This window comes from Mugil cephalus, chromosome 15, assembly GCF_022458985.1.
Source record: "Mugil cephalus isolate CIBA_MC_2020 chromosome 15, CIBA_Mcephalus_1.1, whole genome shotgun sequence".
NCBI lineage: Eukaryota > Metazoa > Chordata > Actinopteri > Mugiliformes > Mugilidae > Mugil > Mugil cephalus.
The window spans coordinates 14,470,648-14,496,881 of record NC_061784.1 but is presented as its reverse complement, the minus strand read 5'-3'; the positions used below and the strand labels follow the sequence as shown (position 1 = coordinate 14,496,881).

Here is a 26,234-nt window from a genome sequence, read left to right as displayed (position 1 = left end):
TTTCAGCGTTTGTGTCCCTGCATGGTGTTACTCGTGCTGAAAATGTGACTTGTCGCATACCGACGTCACTCCCACTCAAAATTTTACTCAGAAAAATGGTAAAAATTGTAAAGCACAGTGACTTGGATAAGTAACTTTGATCTGATTACTGGTTTGGAAATAGTAATGCACTACTCGTTACTGGAAAAAAAGTGATCAGATTAGAGTAACGTTTACTAAGTGACACGTTACCGTCTATGCTAGTACAAAGTTATCAGACTGTGTTTGAGACGACAAAATTTAACCAAGTGACCGATGATTAAAAGGCTCAACATGCTAATTTCCATTAGCCCTTGTGTCAAAACTAATTAAATGCTTCTTCATTATAACTAGATATTAGAAGAGACTCCTATACGTTCACATGGAAACTTCCAACATATGTTGCTGCAAAGAAGACAAAGAGCAGCACAACACAACTGGCCTGATTGTGTTGCATTCACACCTGTGCTCCTAACAAAAGTAAAATTTAACATTACTTGGGAATGAGGCTCACGACTAAAGGCTGAGGGCTGTAAATCTCCTTCCCTAAAAAAAACAAAAAGGACACAAACGGCCTTTATATTTACAGAATTTTATTTCATTATGTTGCAAACAATGACATCCAGATATATTGATACACAACTTTTACTGTGCGTGTATGTGCATTTTGTGAGTGTATGTGTGTGTAGAGAGAGCAGTGAGAGACCACAGAAAGCAGAATGAAAATCCCGTGTGAGGGAGCCCTCAGTGGGGTAACAAGGCAGAGATAGCGAGCGAAGAGGGCACTGGGCGATTCTCTGGGGGCGACAAACACACACGCACGCACGCGCGCGCACGCACACACACACAAACCTCATAAATGGTGAGCCGACTTTTTTTCCTCTGTAAAACACACTTTAGTTATGGGACGTGTGCCTGTGCTCTCAGCAGCTTATGGATCATTAAGGTCCTGTGAGTGTCTACTAGAAAAGCAAAGTTTGTTAAAAGAGATGAAGCTTGTATGAATGAAACACAGTGGGTGAGAAGCTTTGCCTCCTCTCTCTTCTCCGACCGTTAGATCGGAGACGGCGGAGAGATTCTCCTGTCGTAACGTACAAATACACACACACACACGCAACGTATACACGCGCACACACGAGCGCCGCGCTCGCCCACAAAAATCCTCGTGTGATTCGACTGGGGAGCTGCATCCTTTCGTCAGCTCGTCATCATCGTCTCCTCCTGGACAGCTTCCGCTTTTCTTACTTTCCTCACGCCTTCTCCCGTCACCAGCCACGCGGCGACAAAGACCACAACCACGGAGGCATGGAGTTAAACAAAACTAAACAAAAACCTAAACCCCCTTCGACGAGGGGGGCGCCGTTTTTTTTTCGTGCACTGTCAGTTAACCAGAATCCGCCTGCGCCAGCACACAAAGATATTTACCCTTTGACCCCGACGGGAAAGTCATGACGACAGTATGCAAATTTAAACAGTAGAGAATATTTTTTTTTTTTCCGTTGGATTCACCATGCAAGGATACTTCTCATCTCTTTTGAGTGTGTTTATGTGTCAGAGATTGCGTGACATTTATTAAGCGTACCCTACATCCAGAATAATTTACACAAAAGGACAATAGTCATCTTAATAGGGCTGGACCAATGTAGGGGGAGGAGGTAAGGAGAGGGGAGCGAGGAGAAGGGACGAGGGGGAGATAAAGCGCCTTGGTCAACTATGGTTTGGAGTGCGAGGAGGTGAGGGGCTGGGGAGAGGAAATGGAGGGGGAGGGAGGAGGGAGGGTGGGGCTTTAGGGCTGCTTTTTGGAGTTGGGACCGGGTGGGCAGACGGGGGCAAGAGATGGAGTCTCAGCGACACTCCCAGACTTTGACTGTCTGGTCGACACTGCCCGTCACCACGTAGGGAGCCGTCTTGTGGAAATCTACGAGAGAGGAAATCATCTGTTAAAAGGGACAAGTTCACCAGAAAGAGAAAAAAAAAATAATCTGAATGAATTTAACAGCGCCTCACCCAGAGAGGTAACAAAGTGTTCATGGGCACTCAAGGTCTTCATGCAGCGTTTGTTCTTGTAGTCCCAGATCCTGATGGTTTTGTCATCGGCACAGCTCACTATGAACCTTCCTCCAGGATGAAACAATACCCCACGCACCCAGTTGTCATGTCCCACCTAAAACCACAGGGCCGGTCAGTCACCACACCCCTCACTCATACGCAAGCAACACGGAGACCGTCATTTATAACACTCACCAGAGTCATAAGGCAGATCCCAATGCTGACGTCCCACATCTTAATTGTTTTATCTCTGGAGCCAGAGAGGAGGAAGGGGCCAGGTTTTCCACTCTTCTTACTCTGAAAAACAGGGACGTGAGGAGGATGTGACAAATGGAGCGACGAGCCAAGTCTGTCATGAAACGGATGATTTCTTGGATGTGAAGCAACAACTCACAGCCACAGCGGCAGAATAACTCTAGTTAGGATAAAGTCGTTAAGGACCTCATCAGCCAGTCATTAATAAATGAGCGTGCCAACATACTAGGCTACAGCAGCAACCACGTCATCTGTTGAACATCAGCATGTTCAGTAGCGTCACTGTCTGATGACTCAGCCTCTGGGGGCAACACTGAATGTTTCAGAGCTTTCTCTTTAGCCAGAAGACATCCAGATACTGGATGATCAGATGAAGACTTTTCATCTATTGTCCCGACTAACAGAAGCAAAACTGTAGCTTGAAAAGATCGGATAGTTCACATTCGGTGAAGAGCTTAAAACCCACTGCACATTTTGTCTTTGCTCTCTACAGAAACAAGCAACTAAAGCTCCATCGTACATAACCGGTACCAGAATCTCGTTTCTTGTGTACAGATGCTGCACATCCACATGCAGTTCTCTGTGTACTGCGAGGTATTCACAGCCTCACACAGTTAGCTTAGCATGTCTGCACACTCAGCTATGAACATGGATGCACAACATGAAGATATACGTAAATGCCTCTGTCATGTTGTGTTCTCAGCAAATCATCAATTCACTTCAGGAAACAATTTTCAATAAAAATCTTTCTAATCAGGCACAAAATAGACAATAGTTGCTGCATTTCCATTACCCCTAGATATGCGCAAAATTTAAATTTTGCAATAAAAATAATTTGAAAAAACTCTCAAATATCTCTCCTGAGATGGTTTTTCAGACGTACTAACATAAAACTTTATCGCAGAATAGAACACTTTTTTCGCAATTCCCCATCACCAGAGATGATTTTTTTTGACTTTACGAAAGTTACAGCTCATTCTCGAAACACCTTTCAAAGGAAATTTCAGAAATATGTCTTTCATTTCGCAAAAAGCTGTAATGGACACACAGCTTGTGACACTCTGCAGCTGGGTAAATGGGTAAATATCAGATCCTACAGCGGCCGTATTTACCTCTGAGCCTGTGGCCTCCAGGATGGTGGGGTGAGCGCTGTCAGGGGCCCAGGCGATACACTCTACCACATGTTCATGTTCCCGCAGCTCAGCTTTACACTCTTTCGAGGCGACCACCCAGACACGCACCGTCTGGTCATTGGAGCAGCTGGCGATCAACGAGCCGTCCTGATTGGGACGCACCATCCTCACCCACTCCCTGTGGCCAGTAAATGTCTTCACACAGTACCTGAAGAGAGAAACAGCTCACGTTAACACGGAAAAGTTTGAAAATTGCATATGTAGAAAACACCAGAGCCTGAGTCCAAACATGAGTGTCCCTCCACTTACCCAGTAGCCACCTCCCACATCTTCATGGTCTTGTCTCTGGAGGCAGACACTATGTGGTCACCGTTTGGCATGATGGCTACAGACGACACATTGTGATCGTGGCCTGGACGACACAGTCAAGAGATTAGTTGTGTGTCAACACGTATCCAGACACATTTCAGATACTAGAATATAATGGAATTGTAGCTACACTCAGTCATACAGGTCGTCTTATTGGTGATGTACAAACACAACAGTCAGAAACCCATCTATATTTAAACAACATGCTTCAGAAAATTGTTCTATTTATATATCCGCTTGTATATAGCAACGGTTATGTTTGTGTTTTAGACACACCTGCACTTTATCCACTGTTATTTCTGTAAACATGTCTCACCATGCATTGTTCGGATGCACTCAAACCCCTGGAAGTCCCAGAGTTTGATGCTCATGTCGGCTGAACATGAAGCCAGCAGCTTTCCCGTCTGGTCGAAGGAGATGTCCTGCACAGAGTCCGTGTGACCTTTGAGGGTTCGCTCAAAGTCTCCTGCCTCGTAGTCCCACACCTGACGAACACAGACACGTGTCATTTTTCACAATTTAGTCTCCAATTAATAAACACACACAGATAATAGATGCCAACTCCACCAGTTAAACTGTCATCAATTTGTAGGAGCAGGGATCCACGACACACAACAGGTTTTCACACTGAATTCAAATATTAAGTCTGAAAATTGACCAACTCTTTGCCACTGATTCCAAACGAATGAAAACTAAACAATGTGCCGAAATTGTTTAGTTGTTTAATCAATAAAAACGTCTTGAAACAAACGGGCCGAATGAGAAACCCGATTAGAATTTTTTTCCAAGGTGCTGTGCTCTGGGAGTGTTGCCTCTGACAACACGAGCATCGGCCCATCTCCACATAGATGAGCAGTGACAAAGCAGAAAAAAGAAAGAGTGAGGAAGAGAGGAAGAGCGGCAGGGAGGGAGGGAGGGGAATAAATGGAGGAGGAGGAGGAAGGGGGTGTTGGAGCAGAAGCACCAAGGATAAAAAAAAAAAAAAAGAGAGAGAGCGTCCTCAGATCCGCAGTACAGCTTTGATCTAAAGGGTCAGAGCTGCAGAGGCTACGCTGTGCTGTGCTGCAACGCTCCTTGATGTTGCTTATAAAATGCTGCAGCACACAGTCAACACTGTGGTTTAATATTCTTCTTAAGAGACACACAAAATGATATTAAACTAAAGTACATCCACATGAGAAAAGAGCATCAACCAGCAGCACACATGGGAGCCTGTGATGAAAAAGTTAATTTATCTCTGTGATGCTGCTATTACATGTTGCTCGTTTCATCTCTATCTGCTTTATCTGGATGCAATTTATCTGCTTCTCTCTGCCCAGTCGACCTCAAGCAGGCTGGTTCTCCCACACGATCCCATTTCTTCTTGTTTTGAGCTTTTCATTGAGCCACCATTGCTTTAATGCTAAGATGCTCTGGAAGAGCGAAAGCATCTCGAGACAATCTGGATAAATATAAGATGCACGATGTTCAGAAACGCAGACACACCTTGATGGTAGCATCCTCTGAGGCCGTGACCATGACAGAAAACACAGGATGGAATATGACACGCGTGACTGGAGCACGGTGCCCACTCAGGGCGTATCTCTCTGGTGGACGGGGGATCCACTCCTTGGGGTCTCTCTTCTGACCCACGGGTCCTCCATGCGTCATCTCCTCCTTCGCCTCGTTCAACTTCGACTCCAACTCCATCACCTGAAGCCGCAAACCGAGGACCAGAGGAGTCAAAGTTAGTTATTCAAATACAAAATAATAAAAATAATAATAGTAAAAAGTGAAAACCTGCTAAAATAAAACTTCTTTTAGGTTAACATTTTTATTTCTAGTTAGATAAGAATGAGCTTTCACGTTGTACGTGGACACCACTATGATTATTCTGTGCAATATACAGCTTATATCATACAAAAAATCTGATTCTATCAGGAAGCATGTTGACACAACTTACCTTCTTCTGTAATCTGATAACTGAGGTCCATTTCTTTTCCAAAAGCCCTGCATACTTCTTATCTACCTCTTCATTCTGTGACCAAAGAAAAGACACAGACACTGAGAAAAGGTTCCTCACTCCTCTTTGCAAAAAAGGTTTGTTATTTGTGATGCATCATTTTTGTGCATCTGTTTCTCCTTACCATATCTAACTCTGCTTCTTTCTTGAAGGTGGAATAGGCTTCCTCATAACCATTGGAACGAAGATAGTCAGCTATAGCTCGGTTTCTGGGTAAAAAATGAAATAAAATTAAATTAAGACAATTGACAGTGGTGAAATGTCGTGATTATTTCATAAACTCATAAGATGAGGACGAAGTAATGATAAACATATATGCTCCACCTTAACAGAAATGCTCGTTCCTCCTTAAAATAGGGGAGGCCACACCCTGTCTAACAGATGGGCGCAAGGGGCCTCGAGTTTCACAGTTCCACCTTAAAATGTCAGTCAATATGAGCAAGTGCCAAGAGAAATCATAACCCTTCATTGACGAAAACAAAAACGTAAGGGCCGAATCAATGGAAAGCTGTGTTTTGTGCTGCTATGGAAACCAAAGACTCGCCACAAAGAGAGTCGCTGGATGTGGACGGCGACGCAAACCACCAGCACATGGAATCACCAACCTCAAACTCTCACACACACACACGGTTATATAAATGAGCCGAACAGCTTCTTTTATGAGATGAAGGGTGAATATTTCATGAGTAACGGCGCTAAATTTAGGATTCAGCTTTAGGGCTACTTTGATAATTGTAACCCTAATACTGAACTGTCGGTTATAGACTCTTTAAATATTAGGACAACGCAGGCTGCAGGATTTCCACACATTCATCAAAATTAAAAACCTTTTTTTCAAGTCATCAGGACACAAACAGGCCTGATTCTCTAGTCAGACAAAGGTAATAAAACCATGATATGATTAGAAATGTGCTATTTGAACTTGTGGGTATTTTGGAGTGGGGTTTGTGCCGTATGATCAGAACAAAGCTGCTCACTTTAACCAGCCATCACTTTGTTAAGTTGCCCTTTCCTTACCCATCCCCCTCACTCCTTTTGCCCCTGTCATGTGGGTTATGAAATATTCACTAAGTAGCTATCAAGTGAAGCACCTTGACGCTCACATCTCGTGGCTGATTACACAGTCTTGTAAAGGAATGCACTTTTCCTTTCTCATAACATCCGCATAAACATCTTCTGCATGACTTATAAATACGTGATGCGTATCTGTTCTTGTGGACAAACTTCGAGGTTTTGCAGCTCAACCCTGCATGTAAACACACTTTAATGCAAACACTTCTCTCCATATAAGCCCCGGGCGCGTTAAGTCTACAGGTCTATTCTTGTTTGCATGTGTAATGAATCTGGATTCCCATGTTTATATCAGGGCACTCACAGTTCATCTCTTTGTCTCTGTGACAGCACCATGGCGGCTGCTGTTCTCTCCCTCTCGGGGAGGTGAGGATGAGGTGACGGCGGGGGGGGAGGGGGGAGTCGGGCTGGGAAGCGTGTGCGGCACGGAGGCGTCCGATCCCTCGGTGATGTTTAGCCCTTCAGCGGCGGCAAAAAAAGAGCGCCACGCAGAAGAGAGGCGACGTGTAGATACAGCTGTCAGCCAAATGTCAGGACGAGGATCCGCGAGTGTTCGCAGCGGCCGGAATCTCATTCACAAATCAGACGAGCCCATAACCTGATAAAGAGACGAGAAGAGAGAAAGAAGTGGGTTAAAAATATGCACATTCATAGCAGGTAAAAAAAATATATATATGTACACATATATTCTGGCATTTAAGAAGAATTAACTGAAAAACATCTTCTTTGGTGAACGTATTAAAGAGGATTTATGGTTAGATTTTTATGAGGTTTGTGTGAATTATAGAGAGAAGCAAGGAAGTTAAATAGATAAAGTCTGGGAGGTGAAAAGAAAAATTACATCCTTGGAGTTCTTTGTCATCTTCCTGTTTATTTATGTACTTATGCAAGCATTTCTGGACCCATCACTTCTGCCCACACATTAATTACTATACACCATGAGGAAAAAATAGTGTTCTTGCAATTCATAATCAGACAAGCAGCTCCCTATCTTCTGTCCACTTCAGCTGAAGCTCTGAATATTGCACAACATCAATTTCAAAAGGCAGGTCAAGATCAGATAATTTCGCTGATATTACCTGTTTGACTTTGTACCAATTATCTAATCAAAGACGCGATGACTCGGAGAAATCCTGGCTTTCATTGTGACCCCTTATTTTCTTCATAGTTTTAATCTAATTTTGGGTTCAGCACAGACCAAAGATAAACAAGAAAGACTGAAAAATCAAAACACACCTCGCTGTGATTGGAAGCTAATAAGACTAGAATCTACTTCTTGAGCTTCAACATGACGGCACCTGGGGCCACAATGGCACTAAGCTGCTTAGTGGCTCGACCAGACAAGCTAGAGTCTGTATGTGTGTGCTTCTAAGTGATAGAGACCACAAGTCCTCCTTATAGCTGACTGTGCGATGTAAAAAAAAAAAAAAAAAACGGGGGGGGGGGGGGACTGGACGGTAACTAACAGGATTAACTCCAGACACGGGGAGAGGACTTCCAACAGCATGCTGCCCTTGTCTGGTGCATTGTTCTTCACAGAACAGGCCGTTAAAAATAAAAATAAACGGTATATAATGTTCCACTGAAAACCAGTTATAACAACAGCTTCTCTACACATCTACTTTACAGATTATCATTCGCTTACAGAGGAGAGTGTGGCAACCACAGCGAAAACAAAAACACTCAACAGGGACAAGGACTTTCACACAACTTTCCACAGCGACAAGAAAAGCTAAATACACAAGTGACAGGTTGAGGTCTGGTTTCAATCCCTAAAAAGGTGTTTGCGAGTTTTGCCAGAGTCCTTTTGGTTATCACTCGGTGCTGAACTGAGGGAACACGTTGACGGTCGTAAATAAAGAAAAAGAGGTCAAGGTCCTGTCTATGAATAAGGCTTATCAAACAGAAATAATGCAGAGGGTATTTGTTTAAAACCTCTTCGGTATAAGGTTACTCAAAATAAGGGAAAAGCCAAAAAGCTACAACAATATGCATCTCTAAATGTGTGGACAGACACACCTCTGGTCAGTCATACTTCAACCCTACAACATATGCCTTTTGACAACTTTTCAGATTAAGTGGTCAGGAGTTTGGCTTTGAGAGACGACAGTCCAGCTTCTGATTAGTATTTAAGTCCTTTATTAGTTAACACTGCAGGGACTTGTTTCTTTTTTCTATTTTAATCCTATAAATGGAATATCTTTTGGATTTTGGACTGTAAATCCATACAATACATTCAAGGAAAAGTGGACAACCATCATTCCCTTCTGACATTTCTGAAACCGTACACATAACTGTGAAAAATAATACACAGCTGAAAATGAAAAAGAATCTTTTTGAGCCTTAACTTCGATAAAAAAATGAAGGTTGCATTATAAATTCATAAGTACAACATAACAACTATTTCAGTAAGACAGTTCAAGAAAGTCTGCGCTTAAACAACCACCAGACTAAAGTAGTTTTCATACATTCAAACCACCACAGCACAGTTTTAAGTTATTCATATTTTTTTTCTCGAATTGTTCCTAATGCCAAACTATTTTTCAAAAATATATCATCCATAAACATATGACCTACTTGCAATGAAAATCTGTTGCAATATCAGGGACTTCATTTTGATATTTGTTCATCCTGACATCATGACCAGGCAGAAACAACGGGAACAGACAATTTTCTGTTCTCCTTTTTCTTTAATACATTATTTAATACACTGTTCAATTTCTGTGTTTGAATTAGAAAATCTATACGCAGTAAAACAACAAGTGAGTAGGAATCGGTGGAAATAACTGTCATAGGAGCCGCCATTTATGTGCATGTTCAGTGGTCAATTAAGGACAAAGACTGACGATGAAACTGCAACTAAGGATCCAGTTTAACAGTTTATGAGGTTTGTCACATGAAGATGAGATGCTGTAACGAATTCATAGTTGTAAGTGGGCAATTGTGTGTCTAGTTGTTAATACAAACAAATAGCCAGTGATGCTCAGCAGGGCGATTACTTCATGTGATTGACTTTCTGTGGATTCATATAGTGACCATCTTCATTTCATTTATTTATTTTATTTTTTTTCAAGAAATAATGCTGCATCATGGCTGGACAAACAATCTTCTATCAAATGTGAATAGTTACACGTATACATGGGGTGATCAGTGAGGCCATAGAAGTGTGATGGTTGTAATTTCTTTAGCTGCCAGTGAAGACGACAGACGTCACTAGAAGATGAAACAGCCTCCTATCTCTCTGCAGCCACACATAACCACGACAACTACATCACTACTCCTCTGCTCATCAAGACATACAATACTAGGCTGTATAGACATTAGTTTTGCATCGCTACCTTTCTCATGTTTTTGACTCAAACGCAGATTTATATTTACTGAAAGAAGAAAAATGTACATGTGTGACAGATTTTATCTCACTCACATCATCATTTAATTTCATAATTCTCCAAAACTATGCAGAAATCGTTCTGTGCATTTAATCGTGCAATGATTATATGCGCTGATCACAATTTTTCTGTATCTACTGGGTCTCACATTTGATTGTGGACCATGTTTGTCAACTATGAAAAGCTGCTTCCCTTGTTTCAAATGATGTTAAAATAAATACCTTTAGATATTTTAACTGCACAAGCAATGAGCTTTTGTAAAGGTACCATAAATGCACATAAAATGTACTAATAATTATCAATCATTAGTCCTATAAATGAAAAAGAAAAAACAAGGTGCATCACAGTTTAAAAGATCAGATCACAGTGAGTATAAAACTAAAAAAAAAACTAAGTCATTCTTGATTATTTACTTAAATGATCAATAAAAAGAAATGATTCTACACGTAGTAAAAATTGAAAACATGTCAGTTTCAATATACCGGTAGAGCCTGAGGATGCAACGAGCATAAGCAATATAAACCAAACAAGACAATGAAATCAAACCATCTAAAGCCATTAATTGCGACTGGACATCAAGCTTCCTGGAATCATGCACTCATACACTTGTACTCATCATTGCCCCTCCTTATGGTTGCCCTTCAGGCCAAACAAGTCCCTGGTGCCAGAACAGTCTAACCCAGAATGAAATATTTGCTCACAAATCAAACATCATGACAAACCACTGTTGGATTAAACTTACAATCATACTTCATTACAATTCTTTGATCAATGGGGCCTTGTCAGATTTAATTTTAGTCAAATAAATTGAATTCAACAGTTAACAAGACTCACAACACGTCTTATCAATGTCTGTAGTCATAGGTGCCAATGTGACGGGCCCTGACAGAATCATAAAACATAACACAGCTTTGATTTCCATCTTTAGTCCTTTGATGCTGGACTCATGAGAAAGTTATAACATGAAACATCTTGCAGAAAGAAAGACTGGAAGTCTATTCTGGTGGACCTTCACATTCAATGTTTTGCAACAGCAGAGGGGAATATGTAAGCATTTAATTAGTGAAATACAGTACAGAGGACAGTTTGTGAAACTGAAATCTCTATTGTCACATTTTCGTGTTGATCATTTTCTCTCTCCACCCGAATCTTAATTCCTCGAACCGATCTTGCAGTACGCATGAAAACAGGCACAATCTGCCACTTACACGCTTATTGTTTCGTGAAAAATAAAAAATAAAATATTGGGCTCGGATGACGTCTTTCTAGTCTTCTGTGGCCACAAGGGCAAAGTTGCAGCAATGGCTCAGCAACGCCCTTTCCAGCTAACGTTAGCTTAGCACGGTAACCGGAGCTGTCAGGCTGAACACACTGGATCTACCACCGCACCGCCACCTTACCAAAACACACAAGGGAAAAATAAGACGGATGATGCATTTATAGGGGAAATTGATATGTAACCTAAGTTATATTGATGTTATAATGCTACTAGCTGCTCCAAGAACAACACTGGTTTAACCGAATTCTCGTAGCATTACATACAAACAGTATACGATTCACACAACGAATGCAAGTTGAAGCGATGGCAGAAGACTTGCACACGAATGTGGAAAAATATGGCAACAAGCTCGCAGCATAAGTTAGCTTTAGTCGGCTAACATAGCACGCTAGCCCATCTTCAGTTAACTTCCATAAATAGGCGTACCTAACGTTAGCCAAATGTCCAGCCAGGGTTCACAACAAGTGCCTCCACATCAATCATACATTGGCCGAAAAGCAAGGATTTCGTTTTAAATTCAAAGCTGCGATTAGTGTAGATTGATAACATGGGCGTGCGATTATTTTAACGTCCGTTGTCTTCGCCCAAGGTCCTGATAATGCCAACTTTACCACTTAGCTTAGCTTAGCTTAGCTTTCGGCCTCTCCGCCATTTTGAGATCAACGGGAAAGCGCAGACACTGCAGGCAATTCGTCGTCAAAATAACAAGTCTTCCCAAGTGCCAAAACAAAAATACAGACACACGTAAAACACAGCGACTTACCCGCTGACTAAAGCCGAATCTCATATCCACTTGACTGGTCAAAGCATGCGAAGGGAACCGGTGCTTTAGATGTGGTATTGTGACTTTTCTTTACATCACCCGGTCAGATTTTTCTCCGCATTCGCCCCAGCTAACGGTCGCGATTGGATATCGGGAGCGTGCACGTACAGATGGGCGGTGGCGCGCAACATGCACGCCGCACGCTCTAGCAATTAAAGGAAAATTGCCCTATAAATATAAATTTGTTTATTATTTTCCGCCGCCGCCGAGTTTTAATGTGGACATTTATAACCGTAGCCATGTGGACAACAGGAGGACGGACGGAAGAAATTAATGTAATAATAAACCATCATAAAAACAATGAATAAATCTCTGGAAACTATAACAGAACGTGTAATTCTTTTATTGTACGAGTACAGTTTCAAATCCACAGCTGAAAGCCACATATGAAAAAGTTACACACAAATTGTCACTTAATAATCAAAGTCTAACATTCCATCGTATAGCCTACAAAGCCACCAAAGTACCACTAAGTTGACTTGCTCTTCAAAAATGAAAACTCAGAATGTACACATGTTGATGTTGTTTTAATGCAGCTAAATAAAATACACTGTTAGTAGCTACTCATTCAAAAAATCCAGACATAGACAACTCATCAGTTTTGCTCTCAGAAATGTTGGTGGCCCAAGTGTGAAACCCAGTGGACACAGAGAGCATTGCACGTTGACGTTTAAAAATGCAGGGAAAATGCACTTTTAACAGGTTTTTGCTACATTTATAGTCTGAAACACCTCCCAAACTCTGCTCATTTTTGAGAAATTTTCTGACAACAAAGGGGGGAGCTGTACAAGTTTGCTCTCAAAGATATAACTTGCATTCATGGATCCCATGTCCTTTAAACCAAAGCAGTATCATGGCACAGATGAGCTGCACCTGGATAACCTAAACAACCAGTTGGTCATCATTTGCCCTTGTTGCTCATAATTCAAGGCCATTTTCTCAGAATATCCAGAAAAGTGTCACTTTAGTCCATTCTTCAGTATCATCTGACGTCTTCAGTTCCCAAGACTTTTTACTTCAGTAATTGATTTTCCAGCTCGTCCGCGTTTACCTTTTCCTTCCTTTTCAACTCAGTCTTCAGGTCTGCAATTTCCTTTGCACTGGAAATGAAAAAAATAATACATAAAAAAATAGAAGCAGTGAAATCATCATGCAGGTGAAATAAGCATTACAGCAACAGCAGTGTTCACCTGAGAGGGATGAGAATGATTCCACATGTCAGGTTGAGCTGCTGAAGGATTGTGGAAAGGCTTGGCGTGGAAAACTGCACAGAAACACAACAACCAGGAGTACACGTGTTTGTTTTTTGTCCGTGTTTGCGCATACTTGTTCGCATACAAACAAAACTGTGCAAACCTTTGGAGGTGGTGTAGAGGCACTAGGGGTGTTGCTGTAGATGAGGTTGATGGCTTTCTGAAGGATCACGGCCTGCTGCGTGAGGCTCCTCAGGTACTCAGAGCTTTCCTTCGTGTTGTTATGGTTCTCACCAACCTTCACACGTGCAACAATGAGGTCTGTCAGTTAAAATTCTGAGTGTATCAGAAATTCACATCATCAGCAAACATGGTATTCCTGCATTTTAAAACACACCTGGCTCTTATATATTGAATAAGCCTCTCTCTCGTGCTGTAGAGCTGCTCGATATTCTCCTTTACTCTCGTACACGGTGGCGAGCAGATGATGGCTGCACAGAAAGCAGACACCGGTTGTCAGTAACTGCAGATGTTTTCACCTGAATCTGACTGAGGAAACAGAAACATGAATGCAAACTCTATACGCACCTGTGTGCACACTTCACGGATGTGGCTCCGTGGTATTTTGAGGTTAAAGTTAAGGCATTTTGTAGGTACTTCAGAGAAAGCTCGTACTCCATCAGACCATGAAGAACCAGGCCCAGCATACTCTGACATGGTGGAGGGAAACAGGGAGATTAACAGATGACTAAAAGCATACGTTCACGTTTTTTTATGGTGGTGTTCAGTGTATATTTTCAGTTTCTTTTCTACCTAAACATTTTATTGTACATTTGTTCTGAAAAGTTCCCCCAACTGTACTATGAGAGAGTTTTCTTATTTCCTTTAGAGAATTTGTTTTTGTATTCATTGTGTTTTATTTCTTTTATCACGGCCAAGGATGAAAGCAAGTGTTTGAAGTACCTGGAGAGAGAAAAGGAGCATGCTTTGCCTTAAAAAATTTGTTCCATTTCTACTGATTTGTTGTACTGATTTCATTAGGATTGGAGACGCTGGATTCCACATAACAAAGTATTGACTATAGTATATCTAAATCACATTTAATACAGATTTTTATTTTACAAAGAAAGAGAAGAAGGGAACAAAGTAATAAAATATGTTACGGATTGGAGCTCACTTACGTCGAGAAGTGCGATTTGCGGATGGTCGTCTCCACTGACAAGGAGGGTGAGGTACCGAGCACGGTACAACAGCTGTAGGGACATCAGTTGCCGTCCTCCAGCGAAGCAGTACAAGGCCAGAAAAGTCTGAATGAGAGATTGAATAATGCTTACGCATGAAGCCACAAGTGAAATACGACAGTAAGATAAATAAAGAAGAAAAAAAAGTTAAGGTACTCACATAGTCCTGTATGGTCTGTGGATGGTCGATACCCTGAACTCTCTCAGAGCTCATAACTGCCTTTTCCTGGTGGCTGAGGGCCTATGAGACAAAATTAAAATAAGTGATATTACTTTCTCATTTTTGTCTACTTATAATGAAGGTCAAGAACTGATGGAGAGATTAAGTAGGGACCCCTATATGTGTTCTATATTAAACTCGGCCTAGTGCTATTTATAAATAGACTTTATTATTATCATTTTTCATTCAATAAGCTATTAAAATAATACACAGGCACAAATATTCATTATCTTTCAAACATGTGCAACAGTAGGGTGGCCGTGCAACTGCCGTAAACATACCTGACATAAACATACCTAATGTTAAGAGCTGCACTGTTACCTTCTCTTCTGCTAATATTGCAGCATGCTCTGGGATTTCACCTGGGGACTGAATAGGAATCTTGGCCAATTGCGGGGAATGTGACAGAGCCAGCGTGTAATATGCGGCCTCGTGATTGGCTCAGTAGTGATAGGGGCGGGGCTTACTGTGTACAGGAGGCTTAGATTGACAGGTTTCGACGAGTGTGGCGCTGCACCGTTGAAGCCGCTGAATGAGGGAGGTGCTGACTGATAGATAACGTCTTCTGCCTCCATTTATCCCTTTACTAAAATGTGTTGGGTTCATGTTTAAAGAAATTTAAATATGCGGGGAAAATTAATATACATATATATCAATCAAAATACGGCCTCCCTGAAGTATCTCCATAAACCGCTTAGGGGTCGCGGACCCCCTGTTGAAGACCTATGATGTCAGGCAGTTCAGAGGTAATTTGATATGTCTCAATAAAACCTGAGATGTGGGCGAAGTTAAAAAGGCCTTGACCCAGGTTAAAAGTAATTAAAGTAACCAATTAGATACTTTACATCTGCATTTTCCCCCAAGATGTAGCTGAGGCGTCCCAGGAGACGCAAGCACATGGACACGTCCTCGTGGAGGACGCCACACACGCTGTTGAACAGGGTCAGGGCCTGGCCAATGAGTTCATATCCATCTCTGAGAAGCCCTAGAAGCAAACATAAAACATTAATGATGAGCATGAAACGTACAGAAATGTATGGGCTCCTCGGATGAAGTGCACTGAATCCAGATCGGGTCTGTAACACCTAGCAAAAGGTGTCATTTAGTATGTAACACATGGTGTTAAATGCCAGGGGTGGTGGGCCTAGCAGTTTGTGTATGTACACAAAAAAGTGACACAAATTAACTTTATTTAGTGGTGTCTTCTGTGTTGTCATGTTGTGTTAACGCAAACACCTATGCAGGGACTAGCACCGTAGCTGTGATGTGCACCTCCCCAGAAATATAACAAGACGTCATGGTGATGCAGAGCGCAAGAGCTGTGATTGGTCCACTTGGTATAACGAGTTCCCACTTTAGTAATTCTAACTGTTTCTCCATGTTTTGGATCAATAAAGAATCTGTAAAGTTAACTGAGGACATTTGGAGAAACAAACATTTGTATATAACTCGTGTTCAGCAAAATTTTCAGTCGCCATTGTTGAAAATGAAGCAGGAAGTAGAAACAAAAATTAACCCGATTCCTTCCCCCGGTCATATTTTCATTGTATTGTGTTTTCAGCTTCCTAATTCATGTCTGAGGAAGTCATTGTTTTAAAAAATCTTTCCTTCCTAAACATTTATGCCGTTGGCTAGTGACACTGTACTGCAGCTACTACGGCTCATGCTGATAATGTGCAGGTCTGTGATATTTTAACCAAGTGTGTATCAGGCAGAATATGTAGAAAATATAGTCATTTATTTATCCATGTAAACAGGCTGAAAACACAAGGTGTATTTTATGTGTTGCTGTTTCCATCTCTCACCCTGCTGTACTGCAACCTGCGCTTGTTGCACAAGCCGTGTGGCGTCCATCGATGTAGACTTGAGATGGTTGACCACAGGGAACATGTTGACGACGTCTTCCTCGCTGAACACGGGCCTGTGTCGAGACTCGAATGCATACTCCCTCAGCTGCACCTAAATACAGAGAACGGAAGAAAAGCAGCACTGAATAACTTTGCACGAGCTACAAGTCACCGGTCAATGACCTTTAACGTGGGAGGCTAGGATCTACATTCAGAAAAAAAAAAAGGTTTTGCGGCAGATTTAGACACATCAGAAGAGAATCTATATCACTTTATTGTTCATGTTATTTTAGCTAACAAATGTTCTGTCTGTAACACCTTCAAATACAGCATAAAGGGTGAGTATCTTTAATCTATTACACCTCCAGATATGACATTATGTAAAGAAGCATGGTCTGACCTGGATGCCCGTCTTGATGGCAATCTCTCTCAGTAGGGAGATCCTCTGAAGTCCGTGCTTTTCTATCACCTCATCTATACTTTCACTGAACGCAGAGACGATCACAATGTAAAATCCCATTGCACACTTTGAGACACACACAAGCACAGAGACACACACACACCTGTCAAGCGTGTAGTGGTAATAATCTCGAGCCTCGGCCCTGATCCTCCCCCACAGCTCACTGGAAGTCAGTCTGGCCCAAACACTGTCTGTCAACGAGGCGACTCGACTCCCGTGGCTCCGGCGGCGCCGGCTCCGGCGACGGGAGAGCAGCTCGTCCGAGCAGGAGTCGGGGAGGCAGGAGGATGAGCTCAGGAGGCAGTTTAGGAAGTGGCTGACAGCGGCGGAGAAAGCTGCTGGTTCTACGCCCTGGGGGAAAACATCTTAATATCTTAATATTAGTAAAAATGAATGCTGGATTGGAAAGTGTTGTTTCGCTAATGTAAGACTTTATTTGAGCACCTGCAGATAGGTCTTGAAGATGTGTTTGGAACTTCTGATGATGACTTCACTGACGGCAATTCTCTGTGAAGAAACATGTGATTATTTCTTTGATCAGGACTTTAGCACATGCTTTGTTTCCTATATGCTGTGGGTTGTGTTTTATTACAAAGCATCTTCATTCTCTTTGTGGGAAATATGAAAAAATATTGTGTCATCTTAATGTTTGATAGCAAACCCGCCTGCATATTAAAGAAGATAATTAAAACTTTAATAGAATTCATTTAAACTTTGCATTTTGGACATATTTAAGGATATTTCTGTGTTTGCATTTTCATTTTCTTTGCCAAAAAGAACCCAATCCAGTGTATTTATGACCACTGCTGTATTAAATACCTTTACGTGGCTCAGTCTGTCTCTCTCCTCCACCTTGTCCATCTCGCTCAGTACGGAGCCCAGGTATCGTACGTTGACGCCACGCTGGTGCAGCACCGTTTTCAGGGTCACCCCATCCATCGGCACCGCTGTGTGGTCGAGACAGTCCCTCAACTACAGCACAAACAACGCCCACATTGTCTTAAACCTCATGCGCATAATAGACCTGGACAATGTTTCTCCACTCCACACAGGACTCACCACTGCTGGGATCTGATTGGACAGAAGAAAAGCAGCAGCATCCCACAACAGCCGTCTCTGCCTCTGAACCTCATCAACGCACTCCGGGGAGAAACGAGCACCTGCAGCAAAGACACACACAGTTAAACTTATCATATGTACTGTACATGACCGTATGCATGTGAGTTCAGTACCTGGAGAGCAAACATTAGGATTGAAGCGGATGTCAAAGGAAGAGTCGCTCACTGATCCGACGGCCTCACAAGCTTTCAGGATCACATTTCTCCTCTGAAGTTCTACAAAAGTAAAACAGTTGAGGTGAAACTAATGTTACTGGTTGGTTTAAATGTTTTTAAAGTGTTCAGAAAAGCTAAATGTTTGAACGTTTCTGATAAGAGCAAATTCCAGCTGCTAGCAAAGAGGATGTCAGAAGCTTCAGAAGATTTACTCAATTGATGTTTACATCTTTTCTGTTGTTTCTCAAGCAAAGTGTTTCCAAGCATACAAATCTATTAACATGTCTTATTGCTAATCATCCTTGGTTGTTAGTTGTTTTTTTTTTCCTGATCTCTCACCCATGTCATTCTCTCTGTCTCCAGTGCTCAGCTCACAGGTGATCTCCTCACTCTGCTCCTCCAGGTGGCTCAGCTTCTGAGACACCATCTTTACAAAAAGTTCATACCTGAAATAGAAAACACAAGGTAAGAGCATGACGCATACTTTCCAAAGCTCAGGTTTTCCTGCATGGTGTCTCCTCCTCTTCCTCCTCACCTGTGCTGGACGAAGGCCTCTATGAGCTCTGGTCTGAGGCTGGCAAGGCTATGAGGGTGTAGCTGTGGGTACCCAAAGCTCTGACACTCCTTCGGCACCTCTTCCTTTGACTCCTTTGTCTCTGAGAACTGGAAGTTTAGATCTGCGGGGAAGGTCCTCAGAAGGTCCAGGATGTAAGGTCTTCCATCATTACCCAGGATGCCTATGGTCTCGATGCCAGAGCAAAGCTCGGCCGGGCTGTTGTTGTGGTCGAGGACCTGGTGGCGTTGGATCCTCAGCGGTTTGCTGGTTTTATCCAGAAGCTCCAGAAACCTGAGGAGCATTACGTAAGCAACACCTTCACGGCACGTTAAAACTAAAATACCCAAAGACTTACCTCGGATGTGTATAAACAGTTTTTCCATTGTCATTGGAGCCATAGACGACACACTGCTCGTGATTTTTCTCCAGTATCCCAGGAACGATGGATTGAGCAATAACACGGACTCCACGATAATCCACCACAGCAGCTCCAAGAGTGTGAAGCCCATCTATATCAACAGATGCATACGCCTGCAGCAGAGCAATGAGAGTAGTTCTGATTTGATCACAAGGGCATGGAAGCCTTTCTACGGATCATATGTGCTGGAGCCCATCAAATTAATAAGATTAATGTCTTTTTGAATGGTCAAACCATACTCAGTAAAATGACTGTAACTGTGAAGCAGGTCAAATGAAACAGTAATCTTCTACCTGTGCTCCTCTCAGGTCACACCTGGCAGCAGCGTGAGCAGCGGTGTTGCCTCCTAGTGGTCGGTAGTGCTCAGACAAGTCGAACCCCAGGCTGAAGAAGAGGTTATTCCACATGAACATCTGCATGTGAGGCGACTCCCCTGGGTTTAACGGCATGATGTTACCGTCAACGACGGCCACAGCTCCTCGCGTTGCAGCAGCAACAAAGTCACTGTTGGTCTGGATGGAGGGATTCAAACTGGTTAACAAGGTTTTCTTCCTTTCTTAAATAAAGACAAATAACATCTAACATGCCAGAGCAGCATTAAAATGCTGAATGCAGAAAAAGTGCGAGAGGGCACATTAAATCCTTTAAAGTGATGATCATAAGTCTCCTTCACTAACTATTAATCAGAGACAGAACTGGAAATAAGACATTTTTACACTTGTGATCTCACCTTGAATATGCTCCTCTCTCTGTGCAGTCGCTCCTGAACTGAGTTCCTGGGGAGTTCCCTGCATCCCTGCAGCTCCTCGTTCCAGTCCCGACTCTGAGGTCATAGCACACAAGATAAACCCCAGCTTCATCAACATGATCAGTATTTCAGAAGTAAAAATGAAACCTCTGACTTTGCGTGCATGTGCACATGTCCTTATATTTCTCTGCGTTTCCAAATTAATACAGTTTCCTCTGTTTCTGCAACCTGCCCAGCGGTGTGCTCGTCCTGGCCCATACGACTGGTGTGATTCTCCTCCGCTCGGACGCAGTCGAGGGTGTGGTCTCCATGAGGGGCGACCCAAGTGAAGACCTGGAGCGGTGCTGCGATCCGTTCGTAAGGATGCTGCTGAACTCTTGTTCACAGAAAGAGGCAGAAAAAAAACATCACGTTGCTGTCAAGCCCGGTGCAAACAACACAACTAATTCAAGTACAGACAGTTTGTTCACCTCTTCTTCTGCAGGGCATTGAAGTTTTTCCTGAATAAAGGGCTGACTTGGTTCAGCAGCTCGACCAGAGAGTGGCAAAGGATTTTGGGAGCTGCAGGTTTAGGGTTGAAGTTGAAGGCAGTCGACCTGGAACAGTCAGAGAACAGCACAAACTGAATCCAGGTGAGTTTCTTTTTAGGAAAAAACAAGGGAGTGTCGAGCTAGCAATTCTATGATTGTACATAGATAAATACATGGTGCTTCACTGAGTACTTTACTGATACATGATTGCGGTGCTAGAAGAGCAGCAGGTAGCACCAGAGAGATTATAATTCCTCCTATGGCCTTCTACACAACTGTCTGCACCACATTCCACATTTTTGTACTGGTCAAGATTGAAAACAGGAAATCTGTGTGTCTGTAAAAGGTCTGTGTTTCTATACAAGATATTCTTTCAAGGATTAATAGCGGTTTTCATTATTTATCAAATCTACAAATGGTTGAGCAGCTTAAGACTCACTGGTTGAGGTAGAAACCTCGCGTAGAGGACGTGATGTTGAGTTCTTTGTCTTCCATAGTCACGACATTGAGGTACATCAAGTCCCCGTGCATCTTCCTGTTTCCTGGAGGAGGGTTCCAGCTGCTCATGGTCAACACCCGCAGGCACTGCAGAGGCTGTAAGAACAGTGATGTGTCACTATAACAGAATGCATTTTATATTTAACAGACGTCCCGTAAATGAGAAATACTGATCTCTCACCTTCCAGCCACCTCTGACAGGCTGCAGTGGAGTAAGCGGTCGTTCCTTACATCCAGGGAGGACGTACTCTGGAGGACTGGGGTCAACAGACTCCTTTTCAGAGGCTCGCTTCTTCCCCGCATTTTCACCATCTGAGGGGAAACATGTGGAGTTGAAAGGGTCGAACGAATAATTCCTTACAGAAATGTTTAGACACAGTTTAGACACACCTGACCTTTGTCTTCCTTGGTGTAAAAGCTGAGGTAAGACAGCGAGCTGCCGTTGACTCCATTGTAGGCGTCTGCAGGGTCAAGGCTCCTCAGGAGGTCACGCACATGTCTGAGATGAAGACGGGCATCACGCACCGAGTACGAATCTGCAACAAGAGGTAACTGTCTAGTTGGACAACAGTTCATGAAAATAGACACATGCAATCAGTAGCGTTTGGATTACAGCTCATGACTAAGTAAAACTAGACTGACCCTCCACCACCTTGATCAGCGCTCCGTCCTGGATGCCCTGGATGGAGCGCAGCTCTGCGAGGCTGTCGAGCGCCGTGCCTCCCAGCTGGAGGGAGAAGCATGTGCGGTGGCAGGTGACCTCGTGGTCCATGAGCACCTGCTGCAGCTCCACCACCAACATCTGGCCTGACACCTGAGAGGGGAAGACAGGCTAAGAGTTAGACCACGATGCCACGAAGACACGGTGAAGTATCTTTGAGAAAACACTGACAACAGAACCTGAAGCTCAAAACTCTCTGCGCCGGGAGGCTGAATTCTGACGGTAAATGCCGTCTCCTGGAGATCAACTATGTCCCGGATGCTAAGTTGCTTCCCTTTGTCACATTCAGACTGTGAAGGATCAGCACTAGCAAACTCTTCTGTCTGACTTGGAGGTGCTGTGGATAGAAGAGACAAAGACAAGGTGTGAAAACATAATGATTGATGAATGATTAATGAGTGATGATTATCTGTTGCTACAACTCTCATCCTGCAAAATATTGAATTTCTGGATAGGACGGCACATAAGCATAAAATATACAGTACATATACTCTATAGAGGAAATTCATTCAAAAATGCAACAGTCAAATAAAATCCAGTCACCTTTGACCTGTGGCGCTGCTAGAAACAGTCGGTCGACCAAAAACATGGTCATCTGCTTTATCTCAGCCCCTTCTTCCTCCTCCAACTTAAAAACACGCTGCAGGTCAGAGCCGTACTCAGAGTTTGTTTCTTCCATTTCATTTACAGTCTGATCTTCCGCTTCTCCATTACCCTGACGTTTGTGCGTCTCCACAGCAGCAGTGTTTCCATCCACGTTATTTGCCTTCTGTTCAGCCAGCGTCACAGAGGTGCGTGCTCCTTCCGTGTGCTGTTTTTCATCCTTTTCACGCTCCTGCGTCAACAGTGAGTGCTGTTGATACTCAGTCTCCTCCTTTATCTTTGTGTCTTGTGCAGTTTGTAATGTTTGATTTAATAAAGTTACTTCAAACTCATGTGGTTTTTCCACCTTCAGTGGTGGCTTTAACTCTGCAAACGCTTTCATTTCAGACCAGGATCCAGAGTCTTTACTTTTCTTTTTCTTCTTTTGTTTTGTGTCAGTCTCTGAATGTGGCTCTAAAACCACTTGTTTCTTTTCCCGATCATCCACATCTATCAGTTCTGTGACGCCGGTGGTTGCTACTGCATTTACTTCATTTATGTCATTACTACATTCAGGTATTTCTGTTTGCGTCTGAACCTCTGCCTGTGTCTCCGTCTGAGTCTGAACCCCCATCCCAATCTGTGTCTCAGCTTCGGTCTGCGTCTCGACCTCAGAGTATCCCCTGCTGTTCCTCGCCTGTCCTTCACCTCCTGCCAGCTCGTCCACCCCCACGCCGTCACCTCCTCTCTCCTCATCCTCCTCGGACACCAGCAGACACACCATGGGCTCCACCAGAGTCACGTCTCCTCCCGGGTTGCTGCTCAGGATGATGTCAGGAAACAGGAAGTGCTCTGGTTCTAGGGCTGGGTTCGTCAGGCCGGAGGAGACGGTCGACAGGTCCTCCTCCAAGTACTCCGGCAGGCTCGGGGACTCGCATTCGCTCTCGTCGCTTGATAGCAGGGGGGACCTTTCCGCCCCACCCAGGGCTGGCGTGTCCTTAAACTTAAAGTACTTGGACAATGTCTGACAGCACTGAAATACATTTCCCATGGTACCTTGATGGTCGAAACTGTGCTAAAACTGTGCAGGTCCCTGGAGAAGGGGGAAAAATGACAGTGTAAACAACTTTCTTCACACTTTCAATGCTCAATATTTGCAGCATTGAGCAATAAAGCAGTTAGAGGGTTGTAAACAAACCAAATTACAACCACTATTTAGAGATAAAGGTGGAAGTGAGTCCAAATTATTCCTTGTTTCACATGAACAGTGTGTGAAATGCTTAAACCCTGACAAATATTTTAGGTCAAGGTGAACTGGATGTCAAATCTGACATATCTGGAGTTTTGCTGACTGCTTAAACTGGATTGTGTTTCTGCTACTAGCCTAGCCGAGAAATATGCCACACAGAACAGTTCAGTAGTACTAAAACCTACAGCCCCTAAAACGAAAGCACAGTCGATTCAACAGCTCTCTCATTTATTTTTACCAGGGTTGATTGAATACCATCAACTTCATGAAGCTCAGATTCAGTGCAGGACTCTTATATTAGAAAGCATGCTTTGTACCTAATGATCTGGCATGTGAGCACACACATACCAGAGCAAAAATTAAACTTCTTGTAAACTTTAATGGAACCTTCATCGTACGAAACTCTTCCTGCCTGGACTTAAGACAAACTCTTTAAAATCTTAATTTATTTGAATTAAGGCCGGCAATCGCGCACCGAGTGAGGCTTTGACACTATACGTGTGTGTCTGTTTCGTCCGTCATGTGTGAGCGCAAGCAGCTTAGAGCCTTAGACAACAGCTGACGACAGGATTATTATGAAGTGTTCTTGCAGGGGTGTCACCTTACACTGGAAAGGCTTGGAAAGGTCTAAATCTCATCAGATGAGAATGGTGTTGAATAATTGGGTTTCCTGTAAGACAGATGAGTGTGTACGCTGAGATGCATATTGCATTTAGTTAGAGGTACACAAAAATATCCAAGGCAAAACAGCAAAATATCCTAAATGGACAACATTTTAATTTTATAGATGTACCACACCTCATACAAACCCATGCAGTAGAAACAGATGCATAAATGCAAGAATAAAACCATTTTTCATACATATGCTGTATATATACATGCATATATATGTAAAAATCTATGAGCCTTACCAGCCAGAGTAGAATCAGGGGGAGTCTGTCAGTCTCTGTCATCTTCTCCAGACTCTTTTCATCCTGCTGAGGTACCCCGGCTTTACTCTGGATCAGGAGGCTCCCCTTGTCCTCGCTGCGAAACCACATTACACAAACTGTGTGTCACTGCATGTGTGTGTGCGTCCTTCATGGGTGGGGAGGATCTGTGGCTGAGCCTCTAGGCCCTTCTCCTCGCACACATGCACACCCATAGTACCCATCCAAATCCAGGAGAGGGCAACCTCTCTGCTGCTCGTGATGTAACTTCCTGTATTCAGACCGGTCCACACATATCTCTGTCAACCTTGACCGTGAGCAGTTGGTGTGTAAACAGCAGCAGAAGGAGGAGGAGGAGGAGGAGGAGGTCCCACCTGTGATAACTACACATCGCGCCACACAGCACAAACCCTTTAACGCCGAAGTGCTGGAAAACGTTTCTCCCTGCACACTTTTTGGCACAGGCTGGAAAGCAGCTCCGTGGTTGCCATGGCAGCGCTGCAGCGAGACATCAGCATTCTGAGCACAGTCGCCGGGACAACTGTGGGAACGTTCTAGAACGGGACAGGTTTGCTAGGAGACCAGCTGCGAGTGTTCCGACACGTCTAAACAACAACAGGAACAACAACAACAAAGATGATTTAATGGAGAAGTCGACATTCAGGGACAAGAACCAGCAAACATTAGAAATGTTCAGATTCCTTCACAAAACTCACAAGACCAGTCTGTCCCTGGAGTTTGATTCAAATTCTCTTTCAGCTTCATGGTTCCTGAGCTTCATGTGTGCCCCTTCGTCTCCATAAAGACTCCTCCAAGGTTCATAGAGAAATTAATCTACATAAAGATGAGGATTTTTCGCGTTTCAGACTCCCCTTTCATTTTTAATGCAACTAAATGTGAAAGTCTGACTCTGAAATAGAAACCATAAAACAATACTTTTTATAGTAACTAAAACAAGAGACGACAGACACATGAATGGGAGTGTGAAGGCTCTGTGTCTGTTTTCTACTAGTGATGTGCAGATCGATTAATAAGATATTATTATAATGAAATATCGATATCTCAGATACCAGATCTTTATGCTCTAAAATCGACTCTCAAATTAAAATATCACTACTTTTGACACTTCTATCATTGGTGGTATTGTATATCAGGAATTCAGTAGAAAGTAACTAAACATACCTTGTGAATCACCTCAGGTTAAACCACAACACAAAATACGAGGCATGGTGAGGTGGACAGCATCAGAATTAAGATGTACGTTTTCATTTCTGTAGTTCATACAGACGTTCTCAGTAATTAAACAATAAATTATTTTATTCTTTGTTTTTAGTGTTTCACATATTTTAAATGATTGTTTTGAAAGTTGTTGTATTAGCT

At 42.9% G+C, this 26,234-nt stretch overlaps 2 protein-coding genes across 3 annotated transcripts; both read right to left on the bottom strand.

The window, feature by feature from the left end:
* Nucleotides 1–594: 594 nt before the first annotated feature.
* LOC125021152 (lissencephaly-1 homolog B-like) lies at nt 595–12,490 on the bottom strand. The gene is made up of 11 exons (XM_047607068.1): nt 12,329–12,490; nt 7,202–7,495; nt 5,951–6,035; nt 5,767–5,841; nt 5,310–5,516; nt 4,141–4,309; nt 3,765–3,867; nt 3,435–3,663; nt 2,263–2,364; nt 2,026–2,182; nt 595–1,936 (listed from the first exon to the last, which is right to left on the bottom strand). The coding sequence occupies exons 2-11, from the start codon at nt 7,231–7,233 to the stop codon at nt 1,863–1,865; spliced, it is 1,233 nt and encodes a 410-aa protein (XP_047463024.1). The 5' UTR covers nt 7,234–7,495; nt 12,329–12,490; the 3' UTR covers nt 595–1,862.
* A 225-nt stretch (nt 12,491–12,715) lies between these two features.
* On the bottom strand, nt 12,716–25,233 carry LOC125020736 (clustered mitochondria protein homolog). Of its 2 annotated transcripts, XM_047606202.1 has the most exons (30): nt 24,837–25,233; nt 24,532–24,595; nt 22,638–23,769; nt 22,274–22,431; nt 22,016–22,187; nt 21,769–21,909; nt 21,555–21,685; nt 21,315–21,469; nt 20,816–20,941; nt 20,574–20,721; nt 20,328–20,420; nt 19,891–20,109; nt 19,535–19,710; nt 19,159–19,470; nt 18,963–19,069; nt 18,582–18,683; nt 18,409–18,509; nt 18,169–18,321; nt 17,794–17,856; nt 17,453–17,700; nt 17,290–17,374; nt 16,848–17,001; nt 15,888–16,027; nt 14,983–15,063; nt 14,763–14,888; nt 14,170–14,291; nt 13,979–14,072; nt 13,745–13,879; nt 13,579–13,652; nt 12,716–13,488 (listed from the first exon to the last, which is right to left on the bottom strand). In XM_047606202.1, exons 3-30 carry the CDS (start codon nt 23,725–23,727, stop codon nt 13,401–13,403), a joined length of 4,794 nt encoding a protein of 1,597 aa, XP_047462158.1. In that variant the 5' UTR covers nt 23,728–23,769; nt 24,532–24,595; nt 24,837–25,233; the 3' UTR covers nt 12,716–13,400. The 2 variants fall into 2 exon arrangements, with proteins under 2 accessions (XP_047462158.1, XP_047462159.1); XM_047606203.1 differs by lacking the exon at nt 24,532–24,595.
* Between the last annotated feature and the right edge of the window lie 1,001 nt (nt 25,234–26,234).

Bases quoted from the DNA above. Each gene is read 5' to 3' on its own strand.
- LOC125020736 (XM_047606202.1), bottom strand. From the start codon at position 23,727: ATGGGAAATGTATTTCAGTGCTGTCAGACATTGTCCAAGTACTTTAAG. The intron at 18,322-18,408 runs GTGAGTCCTGTG...TTTGTGCTGTAG, and splicing joins CCAATCAGATCCCAGCAGTG to TTGAGGGACTGTCTCGACCA. The intron at 14,889-14,982 runs GTGAGTACCTTA...TCTCTCATTCAG, and splicing joins CACAGACCATACAGGACTAT to ACTTTTCTGGCCTTGTACTG.
- LOC125021152 (XM_047607068.1), bottom strand. From the start codon at position 7,233: ATGGTGCTGTCACAGAGACAAAGAGATGAACT. The intron at 5,842-5,950 runs GTAAGGAGAAAC...CTTTGGTCACAG, and splicing joins AAGAAGCAGAGTTAGATATG to AATGAAGAGGTAGATAAGAA. The intron at 2,183-2,262 runs GTGAGTGTTATA...CTGTGGTTTTAG, and splicing joins GGATCTGCCTTATGACTCTG to GTGGGACATGACAACTGGGT.